We start from the raw sequence: 27067 nt of genomic DNA, 5'->3' as shown, positions 1-27067 counted from the left end.
TGAGAACTTCCCTACTCTGAGGGTGATTGAATGCATTGTTTCTTTTGAAAAACCAGGGCTGTGGGTTTGGTTTTTACTTGTCATTAATGACCTCAGTGATGCACCATAGCATGCACTTATTAAATACACAGATGCTGTAACTCCGGGAATCTCTGCAAGGTGTTGAAAGACAGGGTTAGATTCTAGAAGGAGATGCAACTGAGGTCAAGGCTGATGCAAGTTACTGCACGTGTGTGGGAATAAGCAGTAGTGTAAGCATGGGATGGGAAATGAGTAGGGTAGCAGTTCCGGTCAAAGGCCATGACAGCTGGTGCAACAAAGTCAGGGCAGAAAACTGTGCCAAGGTTGTAAACAAGAGCTCTGAGACTTGTGCAAGATCCTTTCTGGCTTTCCTCACTGTTTTGGATAAGTTTGAGTAATTCAGCAAGAATTGCCAGTTCTGTAGATGGTGAAGCACTAACTCAGCACCCAGCACAACTCAGAGCTTCCTCCAACTGTGCTCTTGGAAAACGTCCTCCTTGACACACTGCTTAGTCTACAGGTGGCTGTGATACCAGCTGTTGCTGCTATATGCTCTGGTGGAAATCCCATTATACCACAGTTTTCCTGGCAAACATGCTCAAGGGATGTTTAGTTAGGTCTTCCCATTGATATGCACAAGGCGAGTGTGTAAAATCTCTGTATTTCTGTTACTTGCACTCTGTAGTATTTCCATTAGTGTATGCAGCATTTCCATTAGCCAAAGTGCCAAGGGCACAGCCTAGCCCCAGGCACTGCTGTGTGCAGAGAAGCAGCACGTTTGATGGGCAGTTGTACCTCCATGCCTGATGCTGAAATTTCCTTGTTTCCTCTTTGTTTTCCTGACCCAGGAGATGGACCACACAGCCATCCTGAAAGAGAGTCACCTGGACCAAGTGGAGTCTCTCCTCGCCTCTGTGTACAAGCGAGAGGAGCTGGACTGTGTCTTCCAGCTCTGTGGACTACAGAAGATCCAGGTAGGGAGCTGCCAGGTGCAAATCTCTGTGGTTCACCTGCACCCTGGTACTCCCCATCCCTGCTGGCTCTAGCTGGATGTGCCCCTCTTGACTGTCTCTTGATTCCATGTGGAAGGTGCTTGGCATGCTTGTGTTGGTGTAACATCCAGATTGATGTTAGATGAACTTGTTGACCTTCAAGGCACAAAAGCCATCCTCTTTATCTTGGTTTACTCTGTTTTTCTGTGCTGCCTGGCCAGGGGGCTGTTCTTTGCCTCTGTCAGCCTAGGGGAGATTAGACCGGCCCAAATATTTAAGATTAAGAATGTCTTGCTAGTCTGTGTGCTTGCCTGAGAGATGGGCTCATGGGCTGGCCATCTAAGCAGTGGATCTAAAGCAGTGGGAGAGTTTATCCCCTGCTGTCAGGGTGACACTATCAAGCCTGAATCCAAGCTATGCATCTTTGGCATACTTAAAAAGACCCTTGAACTACTTAAATACCATGAGAGAGGCAGAATTGTTAGTCCCCTAGCTCATCTCTTCCAGCAGATTATCTCTCCAAAAATAGCAGTGTGCACCTTGTTTCTCATTTTGGTTTTTTTTTTCCCTTCTCCAACACTCAGCCATTGGATTTTGCCAGCTTATCTGCTCTGTTCCACACAAGCTCACACCGAATGTTGCTCTTGAGCTGCTGCCTGGATCTGCCTACAACAAGCTCTGTTTGCTGAGTGCATGACATGTCTCAGCATATGGCAGCTCTTCCAGTCCTTGATTGTTCCTGGAGCTCTTTTCTGAACCCTTCCCAAGCATTCAGCATTGCTTTTAAGTGCAGACATGAGATCTGGACACTGCACTGCCTGCTAATTTTTTTTTTCTTGCTTCATTATACATCTCCCTACTTTGCACAGCCCGGCATCTCAGGCACAGTGCTGTGTTGGGGGTTCACATTCAGGGATTTGGCTGCCATGAATATGGTTATTTTCCGATTTCTTCACCATCCTTTATAAAAATCTAAAATAGTGCTAGGCTGCAAATGGATCCCTATGGAGCACTGCTGTTGAAAACTATTGGCTTTTACTGTGTGATGTGTGTGTTAAGTGGTTCATATTCCTTCCCTTGCATACTTTCCTCCTGTGTGTGCAGCAGCCCCATGCCCTGGCTGGGATGAACATCATGCTGTTCCTTGTGTGGGTGCAGCTTGCCCGTGTGCAGTCCCTCTCCCCATCTGCTCCCCTGTGCCAGTGTCCTGGGAGTGATGCTCTCAGTGACAGTGCCCTGAACTGGGCTAATGAGTTCTCAAGTTAGGTGGCCTGATTTTAGGAGAACTCTTAAAATCCATAAACCATGGTTGAGGTTCACAAATGTCATCAAGTGTATGCAACTGCTCATTTTCTCTGGCAGTAGCATTGCTGCATCATGCCACAGCATGGGGCTGTGAGCCTACAGGACAGCCAGCAGAGTCTCAGTTTTGTTGACAGTGGCAACAGAGAAAAAGCTCTGCTTCAAGTCTGTCTCTGATTCACTTTGTGTCCTTTGTTCTCCCCTTCCAGACAGACGTGGTCCTGCAGTTGGATTTGCATTACACTCAGCTGAGCACAAAACAGAGGACTTGTGAAAGCCTGCAAACAACCCTCCAGAAGTCTCTGCTAGGGCAGTTTTTCAGCCAGAGGAATTACTCCCAGCCAAACTACCAGACAACTCCTGCTTGCACAGGCAGCATGTGCCTCCAGGTTGTGTCGGCGCTGAGTGGGGACCCAAAGGGGAAAGCATCTCTGAGGACAGGCTCTGGCCACAGCTTGCCCAGCAGCAACCCCTCCAACTCCAGTGGTGAGCCAGAGGAGAACGACGAGAACGACCTCAGTGAGCTCTGCTCAGCACTGCTCCGGGCTGGCCCAGGGCAGGACTACCCTTGACTCCTGCTGGTGAACATGGCCAGCCTTGGGAACTGCTGTTTTTAATAGAGGCAACAGTTATTTGAAGGCTAAATACAACAAAATCCACCAGCTGCTTTCCAGCCTCAGTGATCACCCTATCCAAATGAGGCCAAGGCTGCTTTTTTTGGAAAGGCTTCTCCCATCTGCACCCTGTGGTGTGCGGGGTCTGAAGCCCACTGGAAATAACCCTTGTCCCATGGGAGCAGCAGGAATCAGCAAGGAGTCATTGTCGTGTCTGGTGGAGGACGGGGCCACTTGACAAGTCATAACACTGCCAGGCAAAACCCAGTATCACTTAAAGTCAAGGGCACCGGCTGATACTTTCTGCAATTAGACTTTACCTGAAAGTGAACCTAACAGCATTAAACATGAAACCTATAAACACTACAGACCTGTGCTACAGCAGTGACACAGCCTCCAAACCCAGCTACAACTGCTGATTCTCATTGCACTTGTGCAAGGGACACAAGGTTTGACCAAGGGATCCAGATGGAGCTGTGAATGTACAAGTTCTCCCCTGGGACTGCAGCATGGTTTTCTTTCCTTATGAGTCCTGCCTGTGTCAAAGCAGTTTTTAAGTTATGCATTTATGTATTTCTAAAGAATGTATTTATACCTGGGGCAAGACAATTGCTTGCCAGGAAAAGGAAGGTCAGATGTTCCATCAAGTGTGTGTTTACAGTGAAGGCTGGTTTTCCATAAGTAGTAGCCACCAGGCAGGTGTACTTACGTGTGCCCCTTCTAGTGGTACATAGGGGCATTAAAGCATGTTGAGTCTTGTGTGGTTCTGAGTTCCTGTCAGATGCAGAATTTCCTACATGTGAGAGATGGAAAGACCAGGATGGAAGGTAAAGAACCTCAAAAAAGTTATTGTGAAAATTGTTTTTCAAAGTGAGTGCCTGTCTTTGTGGCGTTCACAATGTGGGTACATTCACTGTGGGCAACCTCAAGCACTACCTTTCAGGGACAACCAGCTGTCCAGAGGGAGCCACAGGTGGGCAGGAGCTAAAGGACAACCATGTGGGCATAGTCCCCTCCCTGCCTGCTTCTCTAATACTTGTTTGATAAAGGTTTCATCATTGCTTCAGGTAATTGCTCAGCAAGGGACTGGGAGGGTGGTCAAATAGTTCAATAGAAGCCACTGACCCCAACAAAGTATGGGATCTCCATCCTTGGGTGACAGGTCACTCTGGACTGGAGAAGGTGCTGATGAACTGATCCAAGCTGACAGGGTGCTGGACCAGAGACTGCCACGAGGTCCCTTCAGGCCGTTGTGGTCTTGTGGAAGAAAGTGCTTGGAGATCAAAGACTTCTTGAGAGGTCAAGGATGGTGGGGCAAGGAGAGTGCCCAAAGTCTGTCTTCCATCTTGGTCTAAAAGAGGGATGGAGAGGGCATTTTCTGAGTTTTTGTTCTTTAGCAGTGAAGATACTTGCATCTCCCATCTATGGTATCTGTTGCCGCATGGAAAAATATGAAATGTTCCTTCCAGATAAACTGTCCTATAAGTGCTGGAAACCTGTCCAAAGAGAACAGAGGAGGCTTTTATTCTCCTTACAGTGAGTAGAGCCAAGAGAAAGAAGAGGGGGGCCCCATCTGGCTCAAGTCTAGAAAGTCTCCTAGGAAAAAATGTAAAGCTAAAAAAAGATTTTTAAAATTACAGGATGTAGCTTAAATAAGATGGACTGATAGAGAAACTAAATCAGAAAATAATAGTGGAAGGGAGAGCCGAAGATCAACTCAACACCAGCAGAAACTTAAGACAGGGCAGTGGGAATGGCTGTGATGGCATTTGGGAGGAGCTGAGAGTTGTTGCCTCTATGAGGATGATTTACACCGTCCTATACTGTTGGGGCAAGATGTGTTTCTGGCTCGCATAATCATGGCAAATGTCATCTCATATGAATGATAATCTCATTCAAAGCAAGGCTGTTTATTTTGTCTGAATAAAACACTGTTGGTGTCTTTGAATGCAAGTTTCATGTGGCTCTGAGTTAACTGCCTTAGTTTTTCCCTCTGATGACCAGGGTGTAACTTAATACTGACCTAATGGGTTTTTATGCTTTGAACTCTAACTTCCAGGCTCTAATGTGTGAAGATTATTCCTTTTTTTAAGTAATGTCATATTGAAGTTTGGATTTAGAAGGTGGATCAAATGATACTAGATAGGATTAAATAGTGTCAGGTGAAACATGTAGATAAAATAATGTCAGGATTCATTGTGAATTAGCAGTCTCCTTTGGAAAGCGTGGCTCTCAGGTGGCTGGGTCAAACTTAGGAAGCCTCCCATCCCAGTGCCAGCCACAGGACTTGTCCCTGTCATCAGCTGTCCTGCTCCTTCAAGGAGACCCTGCAGCCAAGCCTAGGGCTACCACCATGTTTCTGTGCACCTCAGAGACTGTATTATCACTGAGAACACAAGCACTTGCAAAACTGAATTGCAAAGGTGGAGTTTGAGTGTGCCCTGGGCCTCTGGCCATCACAGCCTGCTACCCAGCCACTGGCTGGGTTCATTGTAGGAGGGGGTGAAGCTGTGTCTGCCTTCAGCCCCCTGCCTTACATGTGAAATCCAAACTCCCCTGTGGTGGTATAACCGTTCAGTGCCAGTAAATTTGCCCTTGAATCTGTGTTTCTCTCTCCCAGCGTCGAGGGCAGACGACTCATCCAAGATTACTGCGCTTCTCTTGACCACATTCTTCCCAATCTGCAGCCTTCCCAACTTGCAGCCGTAGTCCTTGGGCTTCATAGGCTCCCTGCGGCAAGCCTGAAGCAGATAGGAAGGAAGGAGCAGCCACCTCTGTGCAATGCACCAGCATTTCCTACTCTGCTCTGCCCAGCATGCCTGTGGCCCAGTAGTCCCAGCAGCCTTTGTCCACTCAATGCTCGGTTTCTCTCTTCATTGCAGCTTCTTCCATCCATCCTGGCTCCTGGACAACACTGCTTTCCCCTCACCTCTGTGTGACCTGACTTCACCTCTTGCTGCCATATCTCTCTGGCTTCCCCTTTGTCACGGCACTGACACCACAACAAGCAGCCATTCGTACTGCTTCCCTTTCTCACCTGACAATGTGTATGCCACCCATCTTTCTATGTCATTTCAGGTTATTCCTCTGTCCCCACTGATTTTTAGTAGATTTCCATGCTTTTCCATGCATTTTCTGAAGTAGCAGATGATATCTCCAAACTTAAAAATCTGGAAATCTTACGCTATCCCATTGCGTTTCTTTGCAGGGTCATAGCCTGGACAGATCCTGTGGCTGGGCGGTATGGGTGAACTCCCTGTGTGTAGTCTTTGTACTACCTTTAGTAAGAAAACCAGTTCATTACTTGGTTTGCTTCTCCCAGGACTACAAAACCCATTAAAGGCTGGGACTCCTTCATTAGATGCACAACTGCAGGCAAAGTGGGACCAAGAAATCTGCTCCAATTTACATTCCTTCTCTGCCTCCATACATTCACTTATTCCTTCATAACCACAGCTCCTGTCCTCTGCTTCCTACTGTTTCTGGGACAGTCTGTGCCCAGAGGCTGCAAACAGCTGTTCAGCATTTACGTAGTTACTGCTGCTTTCCCTTTGCCCAGGTCTGCTGTTAGAGAATCACCAAGTGAACTAAAGCTTTAAAACATTAATTAATCTGATGAAAACAGCAACTCCTGTAAAATGTGCAATAATTTTTTCAGATAGATGCCCTTTTTTTCCTCTCTGCTAATGTAGATGTGTTGAAGGGAAGGACCTGGGTCAACAGCCTCATGTGTTCTTCTGCTATAGAGTTTGTTTGGGATGCAGTTCTCTGCTCGTTTGCTGATGTTTGGCAGTTCCTTACAAAACAAGGCAAGTGTGCCCAAAAGGACTGGGAAAACAATGTAGTGAAAATCAGGGAAATGCCATTTCTGTCTGTTTTATTTAGTTACTGGAAAATTGCTGGCCCAGCACATGGTGAAGAAGCATGTTATATGTACAATGGCATATGACCTGAGCCCGGCACCCTTCTGTTGGCAGCAGATTCCTTAAAATTTGTTTTCAGCTGGCTTTTTTGTGACCAAAGCAAGCAAGGGGTAGATCTGTCCCAGATCAGCCACTCTCCAGTCTCAATCAAAGAGATGGATAAGCATAAGGCAGCTCTTTCTGCGTCAAAAGAATTGGTCATGCAAGTAAACCTGCAAGTTAGGGATAAAAGGGCAGTGGAAGCAATGGGTTCATATCTCATGCCAGGTAGGAACACAGCTATGAAGGCAGATGACACCAAAGTGTGCTCTCAAGCCAAAAGGATCTTCCTGGCACCTTTGAGTAGCTGAGGCATCTGCATGTCACTGTGGGTGTTTCAGATGCAATTACTGGGGCATTAGTGCCACGTGCCATTCCCATGTCTCCAAGAAGCATCATGGAGGCAAGGCAGAACACGGGGTGTTTCTTGGTTCATACAGCTTCGTGTTGGGCACTGAGCCATCCCTGCTGTCTCTGGGCAAGAGCTGCCTCCTATTGGACCCAACAAAGGTGTTGGTACAGAAGAGGAGGACTGGAGCCTGATGGTGGGTACCTATGCACATTTCCATCCTCTGTAGTGCAAAGACATGTTTTATTCATTACCTTTCTCAGGCGTGCAACAGAGGGACAGAAAGTCCTCCACCACCTCCTGGGTCATCTCTCACCACAGTCAGACTAGTGAATACAGAAACAACAAACTTTCATCCCAGCCATACCAGCCAGCCATTGAGTTCTGCACCTTATCTGGTAAAAAACAGTGATATTTGGGTGGTTGGTAATGAGTTTATAGCTGGCTGGATTAGCCCAGATGACCGAGTTGCTCTGTAAACTGGGCTGTAACTTGGGTAGATTACAGAAAAATGGGTGGCACATGTTGTCGGCATAAAGTGAAGGTAATAAGCATACCTTACAGGGTGGTGTGTGGGTGAGACCGCTGGATCCTGTGTGGATTTAATGAAGCAGCCTCAACAGAGTGGAAAATGCCCCCTCCATGCAAAGCAGCAGCTTGTCATTTGCTTTCTGGGGGTTATGCTGCCTACCGTGCAGGTCTGGTTGAGGTCAGAGCTGAAGGAGTATCCCAGAGGTGTGTCCTCTCTTTGAGCGATCTTGAGGAAAGCCTTAGATGGGCTCATGAAACATCTGTGGTGCAGCAGTGTCACAACACACCTGGGATGCTGGCTAAGGCAGAACTTCATTGAAGGAATTGCTTCTGGGGAAAAAAGGGTCAATGTGGAGGCTGTTTCACTTACCAGCTCACTTACCTCCCTCCAGCTTTTTGGAATAAATCCTTCTCCATCACATAAGAGTGAATTTACTCTTTAGAAACTGGTAGGTTCTCTTTATTTTCCACTTGATAGAGATGTCTGTAATAACTATTGTAGAACCTGCCAGATTATTTCCTACTTTGCATTGCAGGGCAGAGCTAGTGGTGCTGTCTAGTAGGTACACTTGCTTGACACTTCCTACTATAGATGCTGTTTGCTGTTGCTTATAGTTGTCAGACTGATGAGCTGAAATTTTCTCATGCTGTTTCCTGACCTTTCTGACCATTGGAGCATTGGAAACCCTGCAACCTTGAGAATTTTCTCAGGTTGATCTCAGGACAGCAGGCAACCAAATCGGTCTGGGCCTGGATGGCACCTTGCGGAAAGGATGCGCACAGTATAGTAGAATGTACAGAGGGACATACAGGGAAACTGCAAGACTCAAGAGTGCTGTTTCGGTTCTCTTTCCCTGGGTTTTGGAAGTAGCTTCTCATATAGGCAGAAGACATCCTAAAGACATTTGCTGGCCATTCCTTGCCAGGGAAGGAAGGAGCTTCCCAAAGGGCAGGTTATCATGGTCTTTAGCAGCTGTGCTACCTTTCTCGTAGGCAAGGATTGAATAGGATGATCCCTTGAACTGATCTAATAGAGAAGTTGCTTTTTTTTTTTTTTTTTTCTAAAATGCACTCATTTGGTCATCAGCTGAGGATCACTTCTGAAATACCAAGTAGTGGCAGTCTACTTCCTGTAAGCGTAACAGGACCATGCGCAAGATGGTAATTGAAGATACCAGACTCAGGACTAGTAAGGAGGTCTAGAATTGTTAAATCCAGGTGGTGCTATCAAAAGGCAGTGTGTCACAGATGGCCTTTATCCATCATGCTTTGCACATGGAAACACCCACGGCTGTGCTCTCCTCCCTCCTAATGTTGGCAGTCATCCTGCCTTGAATAGGAGGTTGGACTAGGTCCCTTCTAACCAACACTTCTGTGATTCTGCTACCAGAATATATGCCCAAGAGAGTATACGTGTTCTGAGTGATTCCGAGCAGCAAGCAAACTGGGAGATGCAAGACTCTGTTTCAGTGAAATATCTCTGCTCCCTGTCCAGAAAGCAAATGAGGACATTGGTTCAGCTCAGCTGGTTGCAAAACTTCTAAAAACAAAAACTATGGCAGGTCTAGAAAATAAGGGAAAGGTGGTAAAACAGTTGATTTGCAAATGTAAGATGTTTCAGCTTCAGTTCTTCCTCTTCCAGGCTTCCCCAACAAGTGGATTGTTCAGTAATGAAACTGGGAATGAGTGAATGAAGCCATCCACTGCAAAGACAATAAACCCAAGATTGCTCAAATCAAAAAGGAGATAAACACCGCTGACCTGCCTTCAGGCAAGCTACTCCTCTGCAGAGAGCTGGGATGCCTCTTTGGACAGCAGACAGAAGCAGGTTTGGTGTCATGGTGAAACCTGCAGACGAGGACTTTATCAATGGTGAGAAATTATGGACAGCACAGGCTCTTTATATGGCCCCAGAATTTTTTCCTCTGTCAAAGATTATTTCAATGACTGCTTTGCCATTGTTACTAATCACTTGAAATTAGGTACATCATGTGGCAGTGAAGAGAAAAAGTGTATCGCCAAACAAATGAGAATCCTTGAAGTGCTTGAAGTTGCTTATCTTCACAGTTTGGGTAACCTTTTGCATAATACTCAACAATTTCAAATATATTGGCCATACCACCTCCTCAAAGAGATGGAAGACACCCTTTGAAACTACAGACCAGACTTCGTACACACAAGAACTGACGCTGTGTCACACAGTGATGAGTAGCTAATGTCTCTTTGATAAAGCTGTCTTCACTGAGTTGGATTTTCTTGCCATGGTGTCAGGAATAGTTGATGAGACAGACGTGTTATTAAGTGGTAAAAATAAACAGATGGAAGAGACAAGTGAGAGATTTCAGCTATGACTTTCCAGAATGTTTCAGCAAAGAATAACCTCCTAATTTCCATTCCCTACCAGAGATGAGAAATATGAGATACTTACCCAAGTGCTGCGTGGTCACAGACCCTGTGCACCAGTGGGGCACCCACTGAAACATTGGACCACAAGTCCCTTGGGCCAACAGCTTGTCCCTACCTGATCACAGGGCCATAAGGTGGGGCAGGTTGTGGACCCAGAGAAGGGGTGCTGGTCCCGACCTGCTACCATTCTGAATGCAAAGGCATCATCACGGAGAGCATGGCTGCATGTCCCTCTGTGGGGCTGCAGCAGTTAGTGTCGGCTCCTGCAGGGATGTGGCAGTGCAACAGTGTTAAGTGGCAACCTTGCGAGCGTGGGGGAGCCTGCCTCTGCATCTGGGGCCCTTACCACAGCGTGGCAAGACAGAAAGTCCTGTTTTCTGTAGAGTCAATAGAAAAGGGGTGTTGCTCCCAGACCTGGCTGCTGCCCAGCCCACTGAATGACAGATACATTACTGGAAAAGTAGAAGGCAGCTTCTGCTGTGTCACTGCAGCCATGTCCTGCCTGCTTCCCTTATTCTTCTATGTTGCTTAATATCAATTATAATATATTAAATCAGATAAATACCTTTGACATTTCTGGATGATAAGAAAATACATTGTTATGCCTCCTAAAATGCCATTGTTTTCACTGGAAATGCTAATGGGATTATGTAAAGGTTATTTCAGCCTCCTCTCAAGTCTGGAGATGTCGCAAAACAACCATGATGCCCTTTGTTTATGCCTTTTTAATGACTGCTTTTATCTCCAGGTATCTGAGGGATCTGCATCTTCTCAGGTGCTCACTCGTGGAGTCCTTGGGCTGCCTTTGGGGGGAAACTTTCTGGGGAATATAAATGTATCTGTGCTGTCGTAGTAGAGATCTGGAGGAGATCTGGTGTGGCGGAGAGCTCTGGGAGTCTGGCAAGGATTTGGTACGTATGTCTTGGTACTTGTAGGTATGTGCCCTTCTGCATTTTGCAGTATGAGTGTCAGGGAGCATGCACACACTGGTCCAACATGCTCCCGCAACACATCTGTGCAGCAGTGGCCCTGGCTGGTGTGCAGTAGTGCACCTCTGGGGCTTTGTCTTCCGGTTTCCTTTCTTTGAGGCATCTATCTGCGAGTCTGTGCCAGGATGCGTGCATGAGCGCACTCAGTTCTTGTGATGAGCAAGTTGTGTGGCATGGTCCCTGTTTGTAGCCTTCAGTCTAGACAAACCATCACTGCACGGTGCAGAAGTGACGGGCTGAGTAAGAAGTGTAGTTCATGAGCCAGAGAAAGCTACAGAAATAACTGTGGTGCTTCACTTGCTTTGTTCTCCGGGAAGATGCTTCCAAAAGCATGTTTTTTTCTAATTTTTGGTTGTTATTGATTTTTTGCCCAGGCTTTTGATTTTTGCTAAGTCATTCCCTTGTGCCCCGAAACAGCCCCAGTGTTGTACAGCGGGCTTATGATGGCCTGATAACCTCTCTGCTTTTCAGAGAAAAGCAGAGCACCAAGGTGGTCTGTCTAACACCAGAAACATTGGTAAAGATTTGGTTCTCAGTGAGGAACACCCACCACATCCCTGCCTCCATGAGGACTCATAAATTCATTTTTTTTCAGCTGGCATTGTCAGGAGCATTAGGGTCACAAACGCCCTAGGCATCAAAATCATGGAATCACAGAATGGTTTGTGTTTGAAGGGACCTTGTAAAGGTCATCTAATTCGACCCCCTGACATGGACATGGACATCTTTCACTACACCAGGTTACTCAAAGCCCCATCAAACCTGATCTTGAACATTTCCAGTGGTGGGGCATGCACAGCTTCTCTGGGCAACCTCTTCCCATGTCTCACCACGATCATTGTAAAAAATTTCTTCCTTGTATCCAGTCTCAGTCTGTCCTCTTTCAGTTTAAAACCATTGCCCCCTGCCTAGTCACTACAGGCCCAGGTAAAAAACTTCCTCATCTTTCTTATAAGCCCCATTTATATATTGAAAGAATGCACTGAGAGTGGCCTGAACAAGGTCTGTGGGCAGTCTTGCTTCAAACAGGAGGTTGACCTGGGGACCTCCAGGGTGTCCTTCCACCCTAAGTCCTTCTGGGAGTCTATAAAAATTGCTGTGAAATTCTGTTTAGCTTCTGTCTTCTGCCTTTTCATGCTTTCCTGAAGTTTGTTTTTGACGAGGAAAAGATAAAACCAGAAATGTGGCCAATGCAAGGACGCTTCTCCCTGCTGATGCTTCACATTGTCCTGGGTCATTTGCCCCATTGGTGACAGAGGATGGGTGTGTGTGCAGATACCTTGGGGGCTTCCCCTAGTAGTAGGATGGGGATTCATATTTTTCCTAAAGAAGATCCATTTATGAACCAGAGAGGGAAATGGTATCTTGGGAATGATTCTTCTAAGCATAGCTTGATTGTGTTAATAGATGGAGTAATTTGAGAGGAATGAGAGGTGGTTCCCAGTGAGCAGAGGGGCATGTTAGCTAGGACAGCTGGGATTGTATCTCTCTCAGCTAATGGAGAGACAAAAAGAGAAGACAGTTTTTGCTGCCTGTTGAATGCAAAAGCATTTAGCAAAGAGCACGGGCAGAGGAAGGTGATGCAGCCCTGGTGCTTGCTGGAGACATGAATTACAAATCTTGTTACTCAAAGTTATAATTCTCTTTTTTGAAGTTATTTTGTAGATCTCCCTGGATAATCATGCCTGAGAGATCCGAGAGTGCAGAGCAGCTGCTTTAGGAGGACAGTACTCTCATTGCTGACGGGGGGGGGGGGGGGGCTCTCAGGCATGTTGGCTATGCAAATTCATGTAGTAGGTTTGGTTTTCTCACCTAGTTTCAGTGAGACTGTTTGAATACTCCCAGACTGGAGGATTTCCCAGTGTGACATGCACACAGTGTAGTTTGATCACACCATGATGGGCAGAGATCTCAGCTATGTCTGCAGGACAGGATTTGCATGTAGTGCTCAAGCTTGGCGCACTCCCTGTGAGCTTGTTTTGGATGATTGCTTTGGTAGCATTTGAAGGGTGAAGAGGGAAAAGACTTCAGAGAATTGTTGCTTTTTTTATGAAAGTGGCATTTGTGTAATGTTTTTCTGGAGAGCTTTCAGGCAAAGGTGGTATGGGAAGAGCAGTGGAGGTTCAACAAGGGAGCCTCTTCCCCTGCCCCCCCAACAGCAGCAGCTGGTCTAATGAGATCCATGCACTCTCTACAACCCTTGCCAAGAAATAGCCTTAGACCACGATCACTGCTGTGAAACTGATACCTTCATTCACTATGATACCTTCATTCACTATACTGTTCTCCAAAGTCCCACTGCTGCTGAGTTACTCTCATCTTTTTGCTTTCTATATCTTTCAAAAGAGTCTCCCTGGCATCCATGTTAATCAGAGAAAATCTGAAATTTAATTACTGTTGTGGTTTAACCCCAGCGGTAGCTAAGTACCACACAGCCATTCCCTCACTTCCCCTCACTCAGAGGGATGGGGAGGAGAATCAGAAAGGATTTTAAAACTCAAGGACTGAGATAAGAACAATTTAATAATTGAAATAAAATAAACCCAAAAGAACAATAATAATAGTAACAGTTATAATGAAAAGGAGAGGGGAATAGGAATGAAATCCAAAGGGAAGGGAGAAAAGAAAACAACTGATGCACAACATGACTGCCCACCACCCGCTGACTGATGCCCAGCCAGTCTCTGAGGAACAATCCCCAGGCCCCAGCCAACTTCCCCAAGTTTATACACTTGGCATGATGTCACATGGTATGGAATGCCTCTTTGGCTGGTTTGCGTCAGCTGCCCTGGCTGTGTACCCTCCCAATTCCCTGTGCCCCTCCAGCCCTCTTGCTGGCAGGTCCTGAGAAACTGAAATGTCCTTGACTTGGTGTAAACATTACCCAGCAACAACCAAACCCATTGGTGTGCTATCAGCATTGGTCTCACACCAAATCCCAAACACAGTGCTGCACCAGCTACAAGAAGAAATTTAACCCTGTTGCAGCCAAAACCAGGACAACTACTAACACATTTCCAGCTTTGGGATCATCTTTGTCAGTGCATACTGCTGGCATAACAGAGCCACTGGATTCCTTCCCAATACTGCAGTCTTATGGGTGCCCATCTGCCCTCACCCATCACATCAGCATTGCTGAAGGGGCTCCCCAGGACACTGGCTGCAATGGGTCAGGCACCCGTAGGGTCCCTCTCCTGCAAGCCAGAGGGACACTGTAGACCCACCCTGGTGACCAAAATCACAAGAAGCAGCAAGATGACCTGCAGCTGCAACCATGGACCAAGCTCCTCTGCCCACTGCCTGGAGAAGGACTGTGTGCAGGGAGCAGCCCCAGCCTGGGCTCAGATTTCAGTGAACTTTGAGTACACGTGTGTCTTCAGCACTTTTGTGCATGTAGCCCTTGAGTGAAGCATCTGCTGCTTGTGAAATGGAAATGCCAAAGCTAATAGCTTCACACAAAAAGTGAGAACTCATCTGGCAGGTCTGGTCTTGGCACTGATTTGGGACAGTCCTGTTGAGGATGCAGTGGAGAACACCAAGAAGCATGCTGAAAAGTACGATCAATCTGGATGGAAAAATAGAAGGATCTTGGGCAGAAGGGAAGATTTACAGAAAGTATAAAATAGATCCTTCCATCTGCTTGCTGTGTCTATCAGGCTTTGGAGTTCCTCAGGTGATGGCTGCTTATCACTTAGTGAGACAAAACAAGAGTCTGTTTAATGCTCTTCCCTTTGACATTAGCCCAGTCAACCCACCTCAGCTCCTCCAACAGGAAATAAGGAAAAGTGTTGCGAACCCCCAGCACATTCCGGTGGTTTCCTTCAGGTAGTTTAGGTGGCTAGACCAAAAGGACTGTTTCAGACACACAGGGTCCCATGGCAGCTGGCAGAAGCGCAGCAGCTCTTCCTGAAGCACTTGTGTGATGTGCATCCTTCTCTGCTGGCCCTGACTCTGCAGGGCTGAGCTCCAAAGCCAGTGTCTAAGCCTGTCTGTAGAGCTCCTGTTCCCTGCCCTGGGAAGGCTGGCGGCCACTGAAGAGAAATGCAGAAGCCTAGGTCTGAAAAGAGACCACCATCCACTTCAGACCCATGACACCATGCACTGAGTGGAAGCGTGTTTCGGGCATGCTGTGCAGGTGCTGATCCTGAACACAGGATCTTCAAGATTGAACCCTCTCTTTGAAAAGCACCTTAACGTTGGGGGGTTGTAGGTGATGGCAATAACAGTGCCATTAGAAAGCAACATGCTAATCCTCAGAAAGGACTCTGTCCAGCTTTGGCAGCATTGCCCTGGGGAAAGGGGATACAGGAATGGAAGGGACGTCCACCAGAAACCCCTGCAGCCCACTACCTCTAGCAATGTGACATGGTAAGATGCTCTAGGAGAAGAAAAGAAACCTGCTGCCTCCCACACCAGCCAATTCCTTTATTGCTCGTTTCCTTCCTACCCAAAAGCTGTAGGTTATTTTAACCTGTCTGCCACATCATCTTACTCTTTGTCTTCATCAAGGCTGTAATGAGATCTGCTCAGCCTTTTCATAGGAAGAGATTTTTTAATCCACAATGCAATAAGGCTGCTTATTCATTCCTGGCTCCTCTCCACTATTTTCTCTCACAGGAAGCGCTTCTGCTTCCTGGTAGGCTGCAGAAAGAGCACTTAGCACATCACTCTGCTGCGCTGGTATGAGTCAATACGAGTTCAACCTTTGCAAAATTGTTTCTTGAAGGCCAGAGGCATTTGTTTGTCTTATACTTAAACGTCTTTCACTGACACATCTGAGCAACCACAGCCCATCACTTAGCATCCTGATTGACAGCACAGCGTAACTGAGGGCCTAATGAATGTCTAACAGGATAAAAAAGAACATGTAAATATTCTAATATCCACAGTTGATGGGGTCAGAGGAGGCCTACTATGTTTCAGATTACTTTTGACTGTGCTAGTACAGTGCTTTCTTACCATCACAGTACCTGGTGTTTTTGACGCATAAAAATAATTTTCTCCTTAACAAATCTTGCAATTGTTTCCTTTTTTTTCCTGAAAAGCCTGTTTGTGACAGCCCCTTATAGTTTCCTATCTTTCTTCATATTTATCCCAAAGCTTGGTTTGAACAAAAAGTATTCGTTGTCCTGCAGCTCTTATGAGATGCTGTCTCCTGATACATAGCATCATTTTTTTTCTTTCTCCACACCTCAGTCACCTGTGTGTAAAAGTAATCAGATGAGATAGCTCCTGCTGTTAAACTGAACAATAAACAAATTAATGCCTTTTGGTGCCAGAACCATCACTTTTTTTGTTGACTTGTAGCCCAAATTTGCCAACAGACACAAGCCTAAGAAACCTCTGCTTTGCAGACCCTGCCCATGGGGACAGGATTTGGGAGCCAGAAAGCTACACACCCTGCTGACAGCACTGCCTGTGCCAGCGTACGGGCTGCAGCTCCTCAGTTACAGCCTGATTCTGGGTTTCAGAGCTAGCTCTTCTTTCCAGGGACATACGAGTGTGAAGACACCTTATTATCAAGGGCAGAGTGGAGACCAGCTCTGTCTGGTCAGTCTTACAATGCAGCAAAAGCCTCTGGGACACACAGGACACACCACCAGTTGTCTCAGTTAAAGCCAGGTTTGAATTTAAGGACAAAGCAAGGTGAGAGAGGAAGGAAAGATATGGTGTATAAATTCCCAAGGACTTTCTCCTTCTAGGGATAAAAAGCCAAAGGTCTGGAGAAGAAGGGAGACAAAGTCATTGGCAAGAAGGATCAACTTTTAGGAAATAGGTTTTGCATCTAAAACTGCTCCTCAGAAGCTGCAGCACTGAGAGATGTTGCTGAAGGCTGTGGCCTCTGCAGAGGAGTAAGTACTGCTGCTTAATACCAGCCTTCTTCTCCAGCTTTGTCTCAGTAAGGCCTACGGAGGGGCATCGAACTATGTCCTATGTGGTACCAGTGTGGGCTGCCCCAAAGTGAAATGGCTCTGCCCCTGCCACCTCACGTGGGACACATGATGCAGAAACTAAAGGTGATGCGGGAGCCAAAGGCAATGTAGAAATGAGAGGCAGTGCAGCAGGCACAGGAGATGCAGGAGGGAGAGGCAATGTAGGCAGCAGAGGCAATGCAGAAGGCAGAAGTAAATCAAGAGGCAAAGGAAATGAAAGAGGCAGAGGCGATGCAGGAGGCAGAGGCACGCATGTGCCAGGCAGCACAAGTAGAGCGCTGAGGAAGAAAGCAAGATATGCTACACCTGCAGCAACTTGTCTACATTTATCCCCCTGCTGCATAAACGTGAGTGAAGCGAGCAGATGTAGGGGGGCTCTGCCCTAACATCTGAAATAATGAGACACAAAGATGAAGACATTTATGTTACCAAAATCCAAACCAGGTTGAAAATTCAGCAGTTTCTCTGAGACGTGGATCTTTCCTTTGACTGAGAGCTTGGTGGAAAGGCTAACCAGGGAGCAAGAGGCAGCCGAGTGCCTGGGAGCACACCTCCAGGGAGCTCTGTGGAGACACAGCCGGGCACCACACAGCTGAAGGCCAGCTCCTAGTGCAAACGTGCGAGCCAAACTGTGTTCTGTGCCACTGCAGGGCTATGCAGTCATTCCAGTGTTGTGAAAGGGTGACATGAAGCTGGCCTGCTTCCCAGAAAGTGGAGTCAAATGCTGAGCTTTATCCACTTCACCCCCAGTGTCGGCGTGGCTGCGTGGTCAAGCTGTGGGTTTTCCTGGGAGAAGCGTGAAGTGAGCCAAACTAGTTGCACAACAATTTAGTATTTCCTGATATGATGGAGGCTGTCCTGGCAAAGTGAACAGTCCATTTTAGCATGTGAACTTAAATAATGGTGTGATAACAAATACCTGGAGATCAATGCTGTGATGAAGAGAATTCACATATAAACTTTTCCAGTGTAAAGGTTCAGCTGTGTTTTCCTACTGTTGTGCTGAGGGAGAAAATAGTAACATACAATTCTGAAAAAAACCCACTGAGTTTTAAAGTTTCAAATGAGTGAAAAGATTTTAATACTTTCCAGGAAAAAAACCCAACTCTCAACAAACCAACCAGAAACTATGACAGGGTGGAGATCAAACACGGAGGATTGTTTTGCTTCATGTGTGCGATTCCTAGGAACTCACAATGTTTGGAAAGCAATAAGAAAAATCCTTTGGTTGCTAGCTATCCTCTTGTCCCTAGCTGTGAAGAAAAGCCTCTGCCCCAAACTGGGTACAGTTTGAAATCTGGCTGTGCTCCTCAGGCCGTGCTCCTCAGCACAGGCTGTGGGATAGAGCCTCAACATGTGCCACTCCACCACAGGCTGGAGCCGCCCAGCTTGCTGCCCAGCTGCAGATTAAGTAGCTCAGATGCCTCACAGTCCCTGGCGACCTTTCCACTGCCCAGGGGTAAGATGAGCGAGTCTCCTGTGAGCACCTGGGAAAGTGCCTGAGACCATTTCAATGCCGAGAAGTGCAAAAAGACATGTGCTCAAGTATGTACGAGCCAGAGCAGAAACGGCACAGTCAGTGGGGCTGTGCACCAGAAGCCCTCATTCCTGAGCTACTTTATTCTTACTGTAATGCTAAAATTTGCTTCTGTATGTGGTTCCAGTTTTAGCATTTAAATATGAAAACTCTCTCGCAACTGGATGATGCCAGAAGTGTCAGGTTCACTTTAAGATTATCAATGCATTTGCACAGAAAGCAAAAATCCTGCACCTTGTTTTGGGGCTACATTGAACTCAGTCCTTGTTTGGGACCTGGAAACATATTCATATATTCTCCTAAATGCCTCTCCTAGCTATGTGAGATAGTTTGTATGCAGTGCGATTTCATCTACTCACCTCTTCTTTCCTACCTTACCTTCAAATGCGGTTGTGTTGACTGCCTGTTCCTCCTGTTGGAGAAAAAAAAAAAAGTTTAATATAACCAAAGGCTATTGTAACATATGAACACAAGCTCTGCTTCCCCAACAAATTCATCTTGAAATAGTAAGGATGGAGTGAAAGTGCAGACTGTTAGGGTTTCTGAGATGTCTCTGACATAAACATTTTACTATTAAGTTTAATTGGAAAAACTAATTGAAGAAAAAAAGGCTTTATGCAGAAAGCCCAGTCTGGGGCTGAGCCTGCCTACACTGGACCGCCCTGTTGCAGTTCAGCGTGTTGGTCAAACTATGGGACTACACAACAGCTACCACCAAGCCCACAATGTCCCTCTCATCAATCAGTTATGCCTGCAACACAGACCAGCCTTGCCCTGGCATCTACATGACTATCTCTCTTTTCATCGATGTGCAAAGCAATCTTGGTGAGGCTTTTCAAGGTACAACTGCACTGAAATTGCTTGGAGGGTGCAACAGGCAGTTTAGGAGAGAGAACCCTCATAGAATTATTCTCCTTGCAGTTTTCTCAAGCTTTGGTTAAGAACCCTCATAGAATTATTCTCCTTGCAGTTTTCTCAAGCTTTGGTTACATTTTCTAGCGAAGTTCAGGAGCGTTTCCAGGAGCAATGTGGGCTGTGTCTTGATGCTTCTGGTCTTTCTGCCACAGCAGCTTTCCCTCTGGCTGGCTCCCACCTGGAAGCCAACTACTCCAGTCTTCATTTTTGCTCACACAGCTGCTTGTGGGACTACGTGTAAGCTGATGAGGGAAGTCATGAAGTTTAGTTTCTTCCCCAGAGAGGTTTATGAAGCCTGAACTAGTTCTCTCTGATTCACAGAGCAGTCCTGCTGCCAATGCACAGGGCAACTGGAGGCTCAAAGGCAAGAACAGCTCAAGCCAGTCTTGTCACCCTGGGAAACATATGGGGAAACCATGGTGTCCCCCAGCCACCCCAGTCCTGAGGCCAGGCCCAGAGCTGCAGACACATGAAACACTGCTACAGCAGGAGAACCATCCTGAGAAGGCCATCTTGCCATGGAGCGTGCCATGGAGCATGCCTGGAGCATGGCAGTGAGCCCATCTGGAGCTAGCTCTAGAAGAAGGGGGTCACTGCGAGCCCAGCTTGTGTTCAGCAGTCAGGTGGAGAGCTCTGCAAGCGGTTGCATCCATGCTACTCAGGCAAAGCAATATGAAGCCCAGGACTTTGCACTATCTCTGCTGTTGGCGCAGAGGATTGTGCAAAGGGTCCTTGCCTGCCCAGTCCTTGGAACATGTCTGTGCTGCACTGGAGCATGCAGTTCTCGTGGGTGAAGAAAACTGACTGACCGTCTGGAAGTTATTCTTACAGTTTTCTAGTTGAGTAGTAAAATGGGTTTGCTATTGCGCTAGTGAAAGCCGATATGGGAAATGTGCATCCTTGCCATTTCGGCAGGCTTTGAGTACAGCCTCCCTGCAAGAAATCACATCTATCTCGTCACATGTCCAACTCCACTAAATGGGAATCAAAAGCATGGTAGGGCATGAAACAGTTCTTCTCTAACAGGATTTTGCCAAGTTAGGGTTCTTATTCCTACTCCCAAACTCACTGGAATACATGGGTTTGTTCTCTTTGATTTGACACAGGAATTCTTAAGGTCAGGTCTCCATCACTGCAAGCGAGTACCATGACTCCTGACTCCTGATCACTGTTGTACAGAGGGATCCCTGTTGAAGAGATGTGTCATCTTGTTGGCATGTGTATCAAGAAGCAAAAAGGGGGGGGAAAGTATGTTTGGGGCAATGCAGAGAGTATGCCCAGGGAGTCAGGGAGACCAAAAAGCCAGAGTGAAAGGCGTAAATGGTTTTAAATGTATACATATGACATATGTGTAATTAATTACCCTGATTTAAGTTACACTGATTTTATTTTTTTTTTTTTTTGTAGATAACGCCAAAGGCTACGCTGTTAGCTTAGAGGAATGTTTGTGTTGGGAGATTCATTCTCACCCTGCCAATAATAAACCTTCCCCAAAGTTTCTGAAACACTAATTATAGCTTTGTAACGCACAAGTTTTGCAGCCAGCTCAACATAATTCTCTATAACACCGAGCTCTGACAAAAACAAATTAATCGTTGATTTGAAAACTGACAGTTGCCTAGGCATGAGCACTCAAGACTTTATTACGTTTATTATGTATAAATAAAATGGGTCTCACTGTACTTGCCAGATTGCCTACCTACATACACCCTCTGACATAGCGAGCACCTGGGAAGAACCAGTTTCCCCCAGCTAAAAAGCAAGCACCAACAACCCCAAGCAGGAGGAAGAATTAAAAGTGAAGATCTCAGATGCAGCTGGACATCACTTGAGAGTATTTCATCCAGGGGCTTCCATCACCAAGGTGTCACCAGGGCACAGAGGTTCCCACCAGTGCTGCTCCTGCTCCAGCCTCAGCACATCTCGAGTGCAGAGGGCTGCTTTGTAACAGCATCTCTTTCAGATCCACAGCTTTTATCTCTTCCACATCGAAACCTTTAGCTCAGATCATGAAACAAGCCTAAAGGGACAAATGTACACCCAAAAAAAATTATAAATTTTTTTATTTCCAGATTTGTCAAGTTCCCACATTGGACTAAAAATAAAAAAAGAAATCTGATTTTTAGATTGCACAGAAGAATATAGATTCTCCTTAGTCCTCTTTGTCTCTTTGCTGTCTTGAAGAGGGGAATGGAAGGGACCTTCCCACCCGGCCAGTCTGGGGCTCCCTCTCCTCCTGGCCATCTGGGATAGGGCTAAATTCCCAATTGGTGTTGCAGTTCTTAATTAGAACAATCCTTCAAATCACAGTGGCTTTCCTGCAGGCCATAACTTGTTCAGGACTGTGGCAGATCTTTATAAATTGCGTAAGAAATGTCAGCTCTCTTACTAGATATGACTTACAGCTCCTGAACAGTTTTTCATAGAGACGTACTAAAAATACAGCTAACAGTTGTGATATTGAAAGTGTTCCCTCTTCTTGACTTCCTTTGCGCTTTTTTTGATCATCTCCAAAAGGAGAAAGGTGATGACACCAATTAAAAAATGAAGGAAGTGAAGCTATGAGTGCCAATAAAGAAAAGAAGACATAATTTGCCCATGGGACTGATGACAAGGGAAAAAAATTATTTAACCAGCTGAGAAACAAATACAGTATGAACAATGCTGTAAGCCCACTACCAGGTTTAGTTGGTAACAATGTGATGTCACAGGAAAGACAAACTCAAGGAATACTTGTCTTTCATTACCATGAGAGGGTGACATATTCACACCTGAACATAAAATGCTTCACAGCATCACAGAGTGGTTGAGGTTGGAAGAGACCTCCAGAGGTCATCTGGTCCAAGCTCAAGCAGGGCCACCTACAGCTGGGGGCCCAGGAAATCCAGATGGCTTTTGAACACCTCCAAGGATGGAGGCTCCACAACCTCCCTGGGCAACCTGTGCAAGTGCTTAGTTGCCCTCACACGGAGGAAATTGTTTCCTGGTGTTCAGAAGGAACCTCCTGCATTTGAGTTTGTGCTCATGGCCTCTGGTCCTAGCACTGGGCACCACTGAAAAAAGCCTGGTTCTGTCCTCTTTGCACCATCCCTTCGGGTATCTGCAGACATTGATGAGATTCCCCTGAGCCTTCTATTCCCCAGGATGGATGGGCAGTCACAGCACACAGAGCCTTGCCTCAGACGTGAGATGCTCCAGTCCCTTCTTGATCTTTGTGGCCCTCACTGGGGGCTCTCCAGGCTTTCTTGTAGAGGTGAGCCCAGCGCAGGATGCGGCTCTCCAGGGACGGCCTCACTGCTGCTTCCAAATCCATCACTGACTGTGGAAGATATTCAGCACAAGCCACCACAAATGATTTTTTTAAAACTGTAGTACTTGATAGCGCCTACCTGGGAATTTTATCAGCTAGGGAAGACTCTGACCAAGTAGCATCGACAGGTGAGAAATACTAATGACCTATGCCAGGGAGACAGACAGACAGACAGAGCCACACTCACACGCACACACACGACACACAAATCTAACGCCATTCGCACAGTCATGAGCAGCCAGTGACGATCTCCAGGCCAGCCAGCCTAACCGTGTGCCAGGTCACATCGCACACATCGACATGCTGGTGGGACGCGGTGGGGAAGGAGCTCAGAGACACAGAGAAGCGCCGAGCGGCGCCGCCGCCCCAGAAGGCAGGTTTCGGTGGGGCCGTTACAGACGGAGAAGCGCGGCACCCGAGGGCAGGCCCGGGGGTTGCCAGGGCGGCAGGAGCCGCACCCGGCGGGAGGCGGGCACCGGGACTCACGCCTAGGCCTGCCGCTGGCCAGGCTCCGCGGCCGGGGCCCTGTGGGGCGGGGAGGGCGGGGAGGCCCCGGCCGAAGCGGAGGCTCCCGGCGCCGCCGTGAGCCCGCCGCCGGGGGATGGGGGCGGCCCGCCGTGCCCCGGCCCGGCCCCGCCCCGCCCCCGGCCCCGCCCGCCGCCGCCATGTTGCGGCCGTTGGTGTCCGGTGCGGGGTGAGGCCTGTGCGGGGCCCCAGCGGCGGTGGTGGGGCCCTCAGAGAAGCCGCCTGTGTGGGTGAGTGCCGCCCGGTCGGGCCCGGCCGCGCCGAGGCCCGCCCCTCCCGCTCGCCCTCCGCCCTCCCCGCGCCCTCCTGCCGGCTGGGCGGGTGCTGCCGCCCCGCGGGCAGGGCGGGTGGCCCCGCCGCCGGCAGCCGGAGCCCCGCGCACCCGCCCGCCCGCCGCACCGGCTCTTCCGGCCCGCGGGGCTCCCGTCGCCTTCCCCCCGCCGCCGGGGCCTGGCCTCTCCCCCCCGGCTTGTCTCCGGCCGCCGGGCCCGGCCCCCGCGGCGGCCCGGCCCGGCCCGGCCTGGTCAGGCGGCGCCGGCACAAACTAACTTCGGCGGGGCTCGCCCACGTGCGGCCGGGGGCGGCGGGGCTGGGCTGTCAGCGCGGCGGCGGGCGGCGGGGCCCGGGCAGCGGGGGGGCGGCGGGCGGCGGGTGGCCCTGGGCCTTTGTCTTGGGTGGGTCGCGCGTGGGGACGGCGTGGGCCGAGGCGGGGGGCGGCGGCCCTGCCACGGGCCGGGTGACCTCCCGCGCCCCCGGGACCCGCTCGCGCCGCCGGGGCGGGAAGCGGCGTGTTGCCGTACGGGGCTGCGGAAACTTTAACGGGTGTTGAAACGCGGGGTCCCGCTGGCCGCTTGAAGCCTCCGGTTTAACTCCCCCCGCCCGCCGGGGGTTCCCTGCTCCTGCAGCCTCGGCAGGGCCCTGGCAGCCCCCGCGCCGCCGCCCCATGGCGGGCACCCCCTCCGTCCCGCCTGTGGCCCCGCCGGGGCCCGGCGCTCCCTGGCGGGGCAGCGCTGCCCGCCGGCCGCCCCTCTGCAGGTGCCTGCTGCTGCCGCCCCGGGAGCGCTCCTCGGCACATGTTGCCCCCTGTACCTCAGCGTTCCTGTGCAGTTTTATCAGTATTTGCTATTATTGCTTTTTTTTTTTTCCTTTACTGTCTAACCTTGGTGTAATTGCAGTTTTGTGCTTTTCTATTAGGTGACAACCTTGAACCTCCTCCTTGCACAGTATGGTACGCGCTGGTTTGAAAGCTGCAGAGGAGCTGCTGCAGATCTCCGAAAGTCCCCGGGAATAGCACCGCTAGCAAAAGGTTTGTGTGCCATGTTGTGTGGGACGCTGGTGCCTCTGCCCTGCTGCAAAGTTTTGAACCTTAGCCACAGCAGAAGGCCCTGGGGTCTCGTATACTGCCTCATGCAAGTTCACAGGGTTTTTTTTGGATGGCTTGGAGGCTACTAGGTTCCCCGCCTCCTGGAGGAAGGCACTATAGTGAGGCTGGTTTTGCACATGCATTCTACTCTGTAAGTCCTCCTCTGCTCATTTTGTTCGCTTCTGTTGCTTTGCAAACCTTAACCTCCATGTTCTCATAGGCAAGCAGAGAGAGAAAGTTGGGTTCTGAGCTTGGGCTCTGAGGCAAGTCCTTTGCACAAGCCGGATGGAGTAAGGATGGAGGTCTTTTCTTGTGAGGAAAGCTGAAAATAAAGGCTTTGACATAATTTCCATTAATATACTTTTTCTGTTTGCTGTCTGAGAACAGAAATGAACGGTGTTTAGTAAAAATTTTAAATTTGTATCATTTAAAAATCACTTCTGTTGGCCAGATACTTACTTGGACTTCTCTAGAATCTGGGTCCAATTCTGCTTTATTTTGAGAAATTGTAGCTTCATGTATGACAGGTTGAAGATGCAATTTTGTGGAGAAAAAACTTGCATAGAGGCTTGCGCTCCTGTAATAGGAATGAGTGTAAAATAGTCTTTTATAGGACTCAAAGATGTACAGGAAAGCTGCTAAAAATGCAAGGTTTCCTCCAAGAAAAACATATTTTGTAGTGCTGCAGGTACCTCGGATTTATTTTGTCTTGTATTTTAAAACACTGCCACATCCAAAGACGTGGATACATGTTCGAGCGTGAGAACGGAGAAGTCAAGAGCAGTTAGTGAGCTCATTTTGCTGTATATAAAACTTGAGCATTTCAGGTTATGGGTGAAATGTCTTCCTTGTGGAAGGATTTGTGTGCCAGAAGTTTGGGGAGCAGAATGGTGCTTAGCTCTTTCCCAGCTGGCAGAAGTTTTCCTACTCCAAGGAGGGGGAAGTTTCAGGTCCATGCTCTTGAAACATCGCAGGTTACTGCAGCTAGTGAAAAGTCCTTGTCAGGTGCTGGTGATGTGAGGTGTATCCAGGGACTTAATGCACAGCTGCCCTACCTTGCTGAGGGATGTGATTATAGATGATTGCACAGCCCTCTGTGGACATTCATATTTGTGGTTTAATTTAAGAATGAGAACAAGTTTAAGCTAAACCACAGCAAGCCACTCTTCAGCCAAGTAAATCTCTGCAGAGTGTTTTGTAGCAGATTAACCAAAGTAACACCTCCAGGGCTTGTCTGTAGGCACAGCTGAACTAAATCTCAGAGACCAGTATGTCCTCTTGTTCCACACTGAAGTGATTTCTTCTGGCCTAGCTTTGTAAATTGTTCCCACTACCAGCAGTCTGGCCGGAAGGGTTGCGCATTGTTTGGTTTTAATGCAGTGCTTGACAAACTTTTAAACCCAATAAATAATAAAGTAAATAATGAAAGCAGCCTGAAATCAGTGGCCTTTTGTGAAGGTATCAGACAGCTTTCTCTCCCTCTGTCTTGTCCCAGGGTCCTCCTCTCTGCCTGCACCTCTTCTCCCTTCTCCTGGGCTCTTGACACCCTCCCAGTCTCCCTTGCTTGCCACTGGCTTTGGCAGCGCTGATGCAGCCCAAGTCAAATGAATGTGGCAGGACTTACCTTGCCTGTGGGTGCTTGTGCTCAGTAAGAACTGGTGCTCTGCTAGTTCAGTTGATGCTTTTTGGGTTTCTTCCTCCCCTGCATACAGCATACATTGGTTCACGTACATTGGTGGTTTAAATGGAACATGTATTAAAATAATGGCTTATTAAATACTTGGGAAGACTATATATTGTGCTAACTTGAAAATATTTTGATTAAACAGGGGAAAACCAGTATCTCTGACAGTAGCAAACACAAATGTTCAAGTAATTCTGTGCTGTCAGTTTTCATTATGTGTCTCACCGGAGCTTGATTATTGCTGTCATAGGTCTCTGGCGAGTGTCTAAGTCCCCACTTCCCTTCTGGAGGGCTTATAAAGAGAGAGCTGGATTTCAACACTTATTTCTTGTTATGATTTGGATACAATCCTTTATTCTGTCTTTGGGGAGTTTTGCCTCACATTACTTTACTTAATTAAGGATTGCCCCTTTTTCAAATAAACTCTGCTTGGTTTATGGTGCTTTGAGCTGCTGTATTGAGGTATTTACCAAAGACTTCTATTATTTAAATTGCTCTGGGCAGGGACTCATCTTGCTTTTCAGGCCTATTTCTCTTTGGCCACCTGTTTACTCATGCCTTTTTTCCTTGAAGGAGGACTGAATTCTTCAGATGTGATGATCTATTGAGGAATCAGCAGTGATTGTTGCCTATT

At 47.9% G+C, this 27067-nt stretch overlaps 2 protein-coding genes and 1 long non-coding RNA gene across 7 annotated transcripts in view; 2 read left to right on the top strand and 1 right to left on the bottom strand.

The window, feature by feature from the left end:
• Positions 1 to 4877, top strand: part of LOC308067778 (mucosa-associated lymphoid tissue lymphoma translocation protein 1-like) — a 31709-nt gene extending 26832 nt beyond the window's left edge. For all 4 annotated transcript variants that reach the window (XM_080397167.1, XM_080397166.1, XM_080397169.1 and 1 more), the window contains 2 exons: positions 870 to 995; positions 2525 to 4877. In XM_080397167.1, coding sequence (XP_080253293.1) covers positions 870 to 995; positions 2525 to 2887 — 489 coding nt within the window. In that variant the 3' untranslated portion in view covers positions 2888 to 4877. The remainder of the gene's footprint in view (positions 1 to 869; positions 996 to 2524) is intronic.
• Positions 2940 to 24572, bottom strand: LOC308067787. Its single transcript, XR_013929725.1, has 2 exons — positions 23786 to 24572; positions 2940 to 22870 (listed from the first exon to the last, which is right to left on the bottom strand). It is a non-coding gene; the product is annotated as an uncharacterized lncRNA (long non-coding RNA).
• The window catches only part of ZNF592 (zinc finger protein 592), a 38514-nt gene continuing 34865 nt past the window's right edge, over positions 23419 to 27067 (top strand). Inside the window, exons 1-2 of one of the 2 annotated variants that reach the window (XM_080397164.1) lie at positions 23419 to 23616; positions 24581 to 24692. The gene's annotated coding sequence lies outside the window, so the exon portion shown is untranslated. The remainder of the gene's footprint in view (positions 23617 to 24580; positions 24693 to 27067) is intronic. The other variant, XM_080397165.1, reaches the window with a different exon arrangement.

Source organism: Falco punctatus (assembly GCF_963210335.1).
Source record: "Falco punctatus genome assembly, chromosome: 7".
NCBI classification, from domain to species: Eukaryota; Metazoa; Chordata; class Aves; order Falconiformes; family Falconidae; genus Falco; species Falco punctatus.
This window is presented reverse-complemented; position numbering and strand designations above follow the sequence as displayed.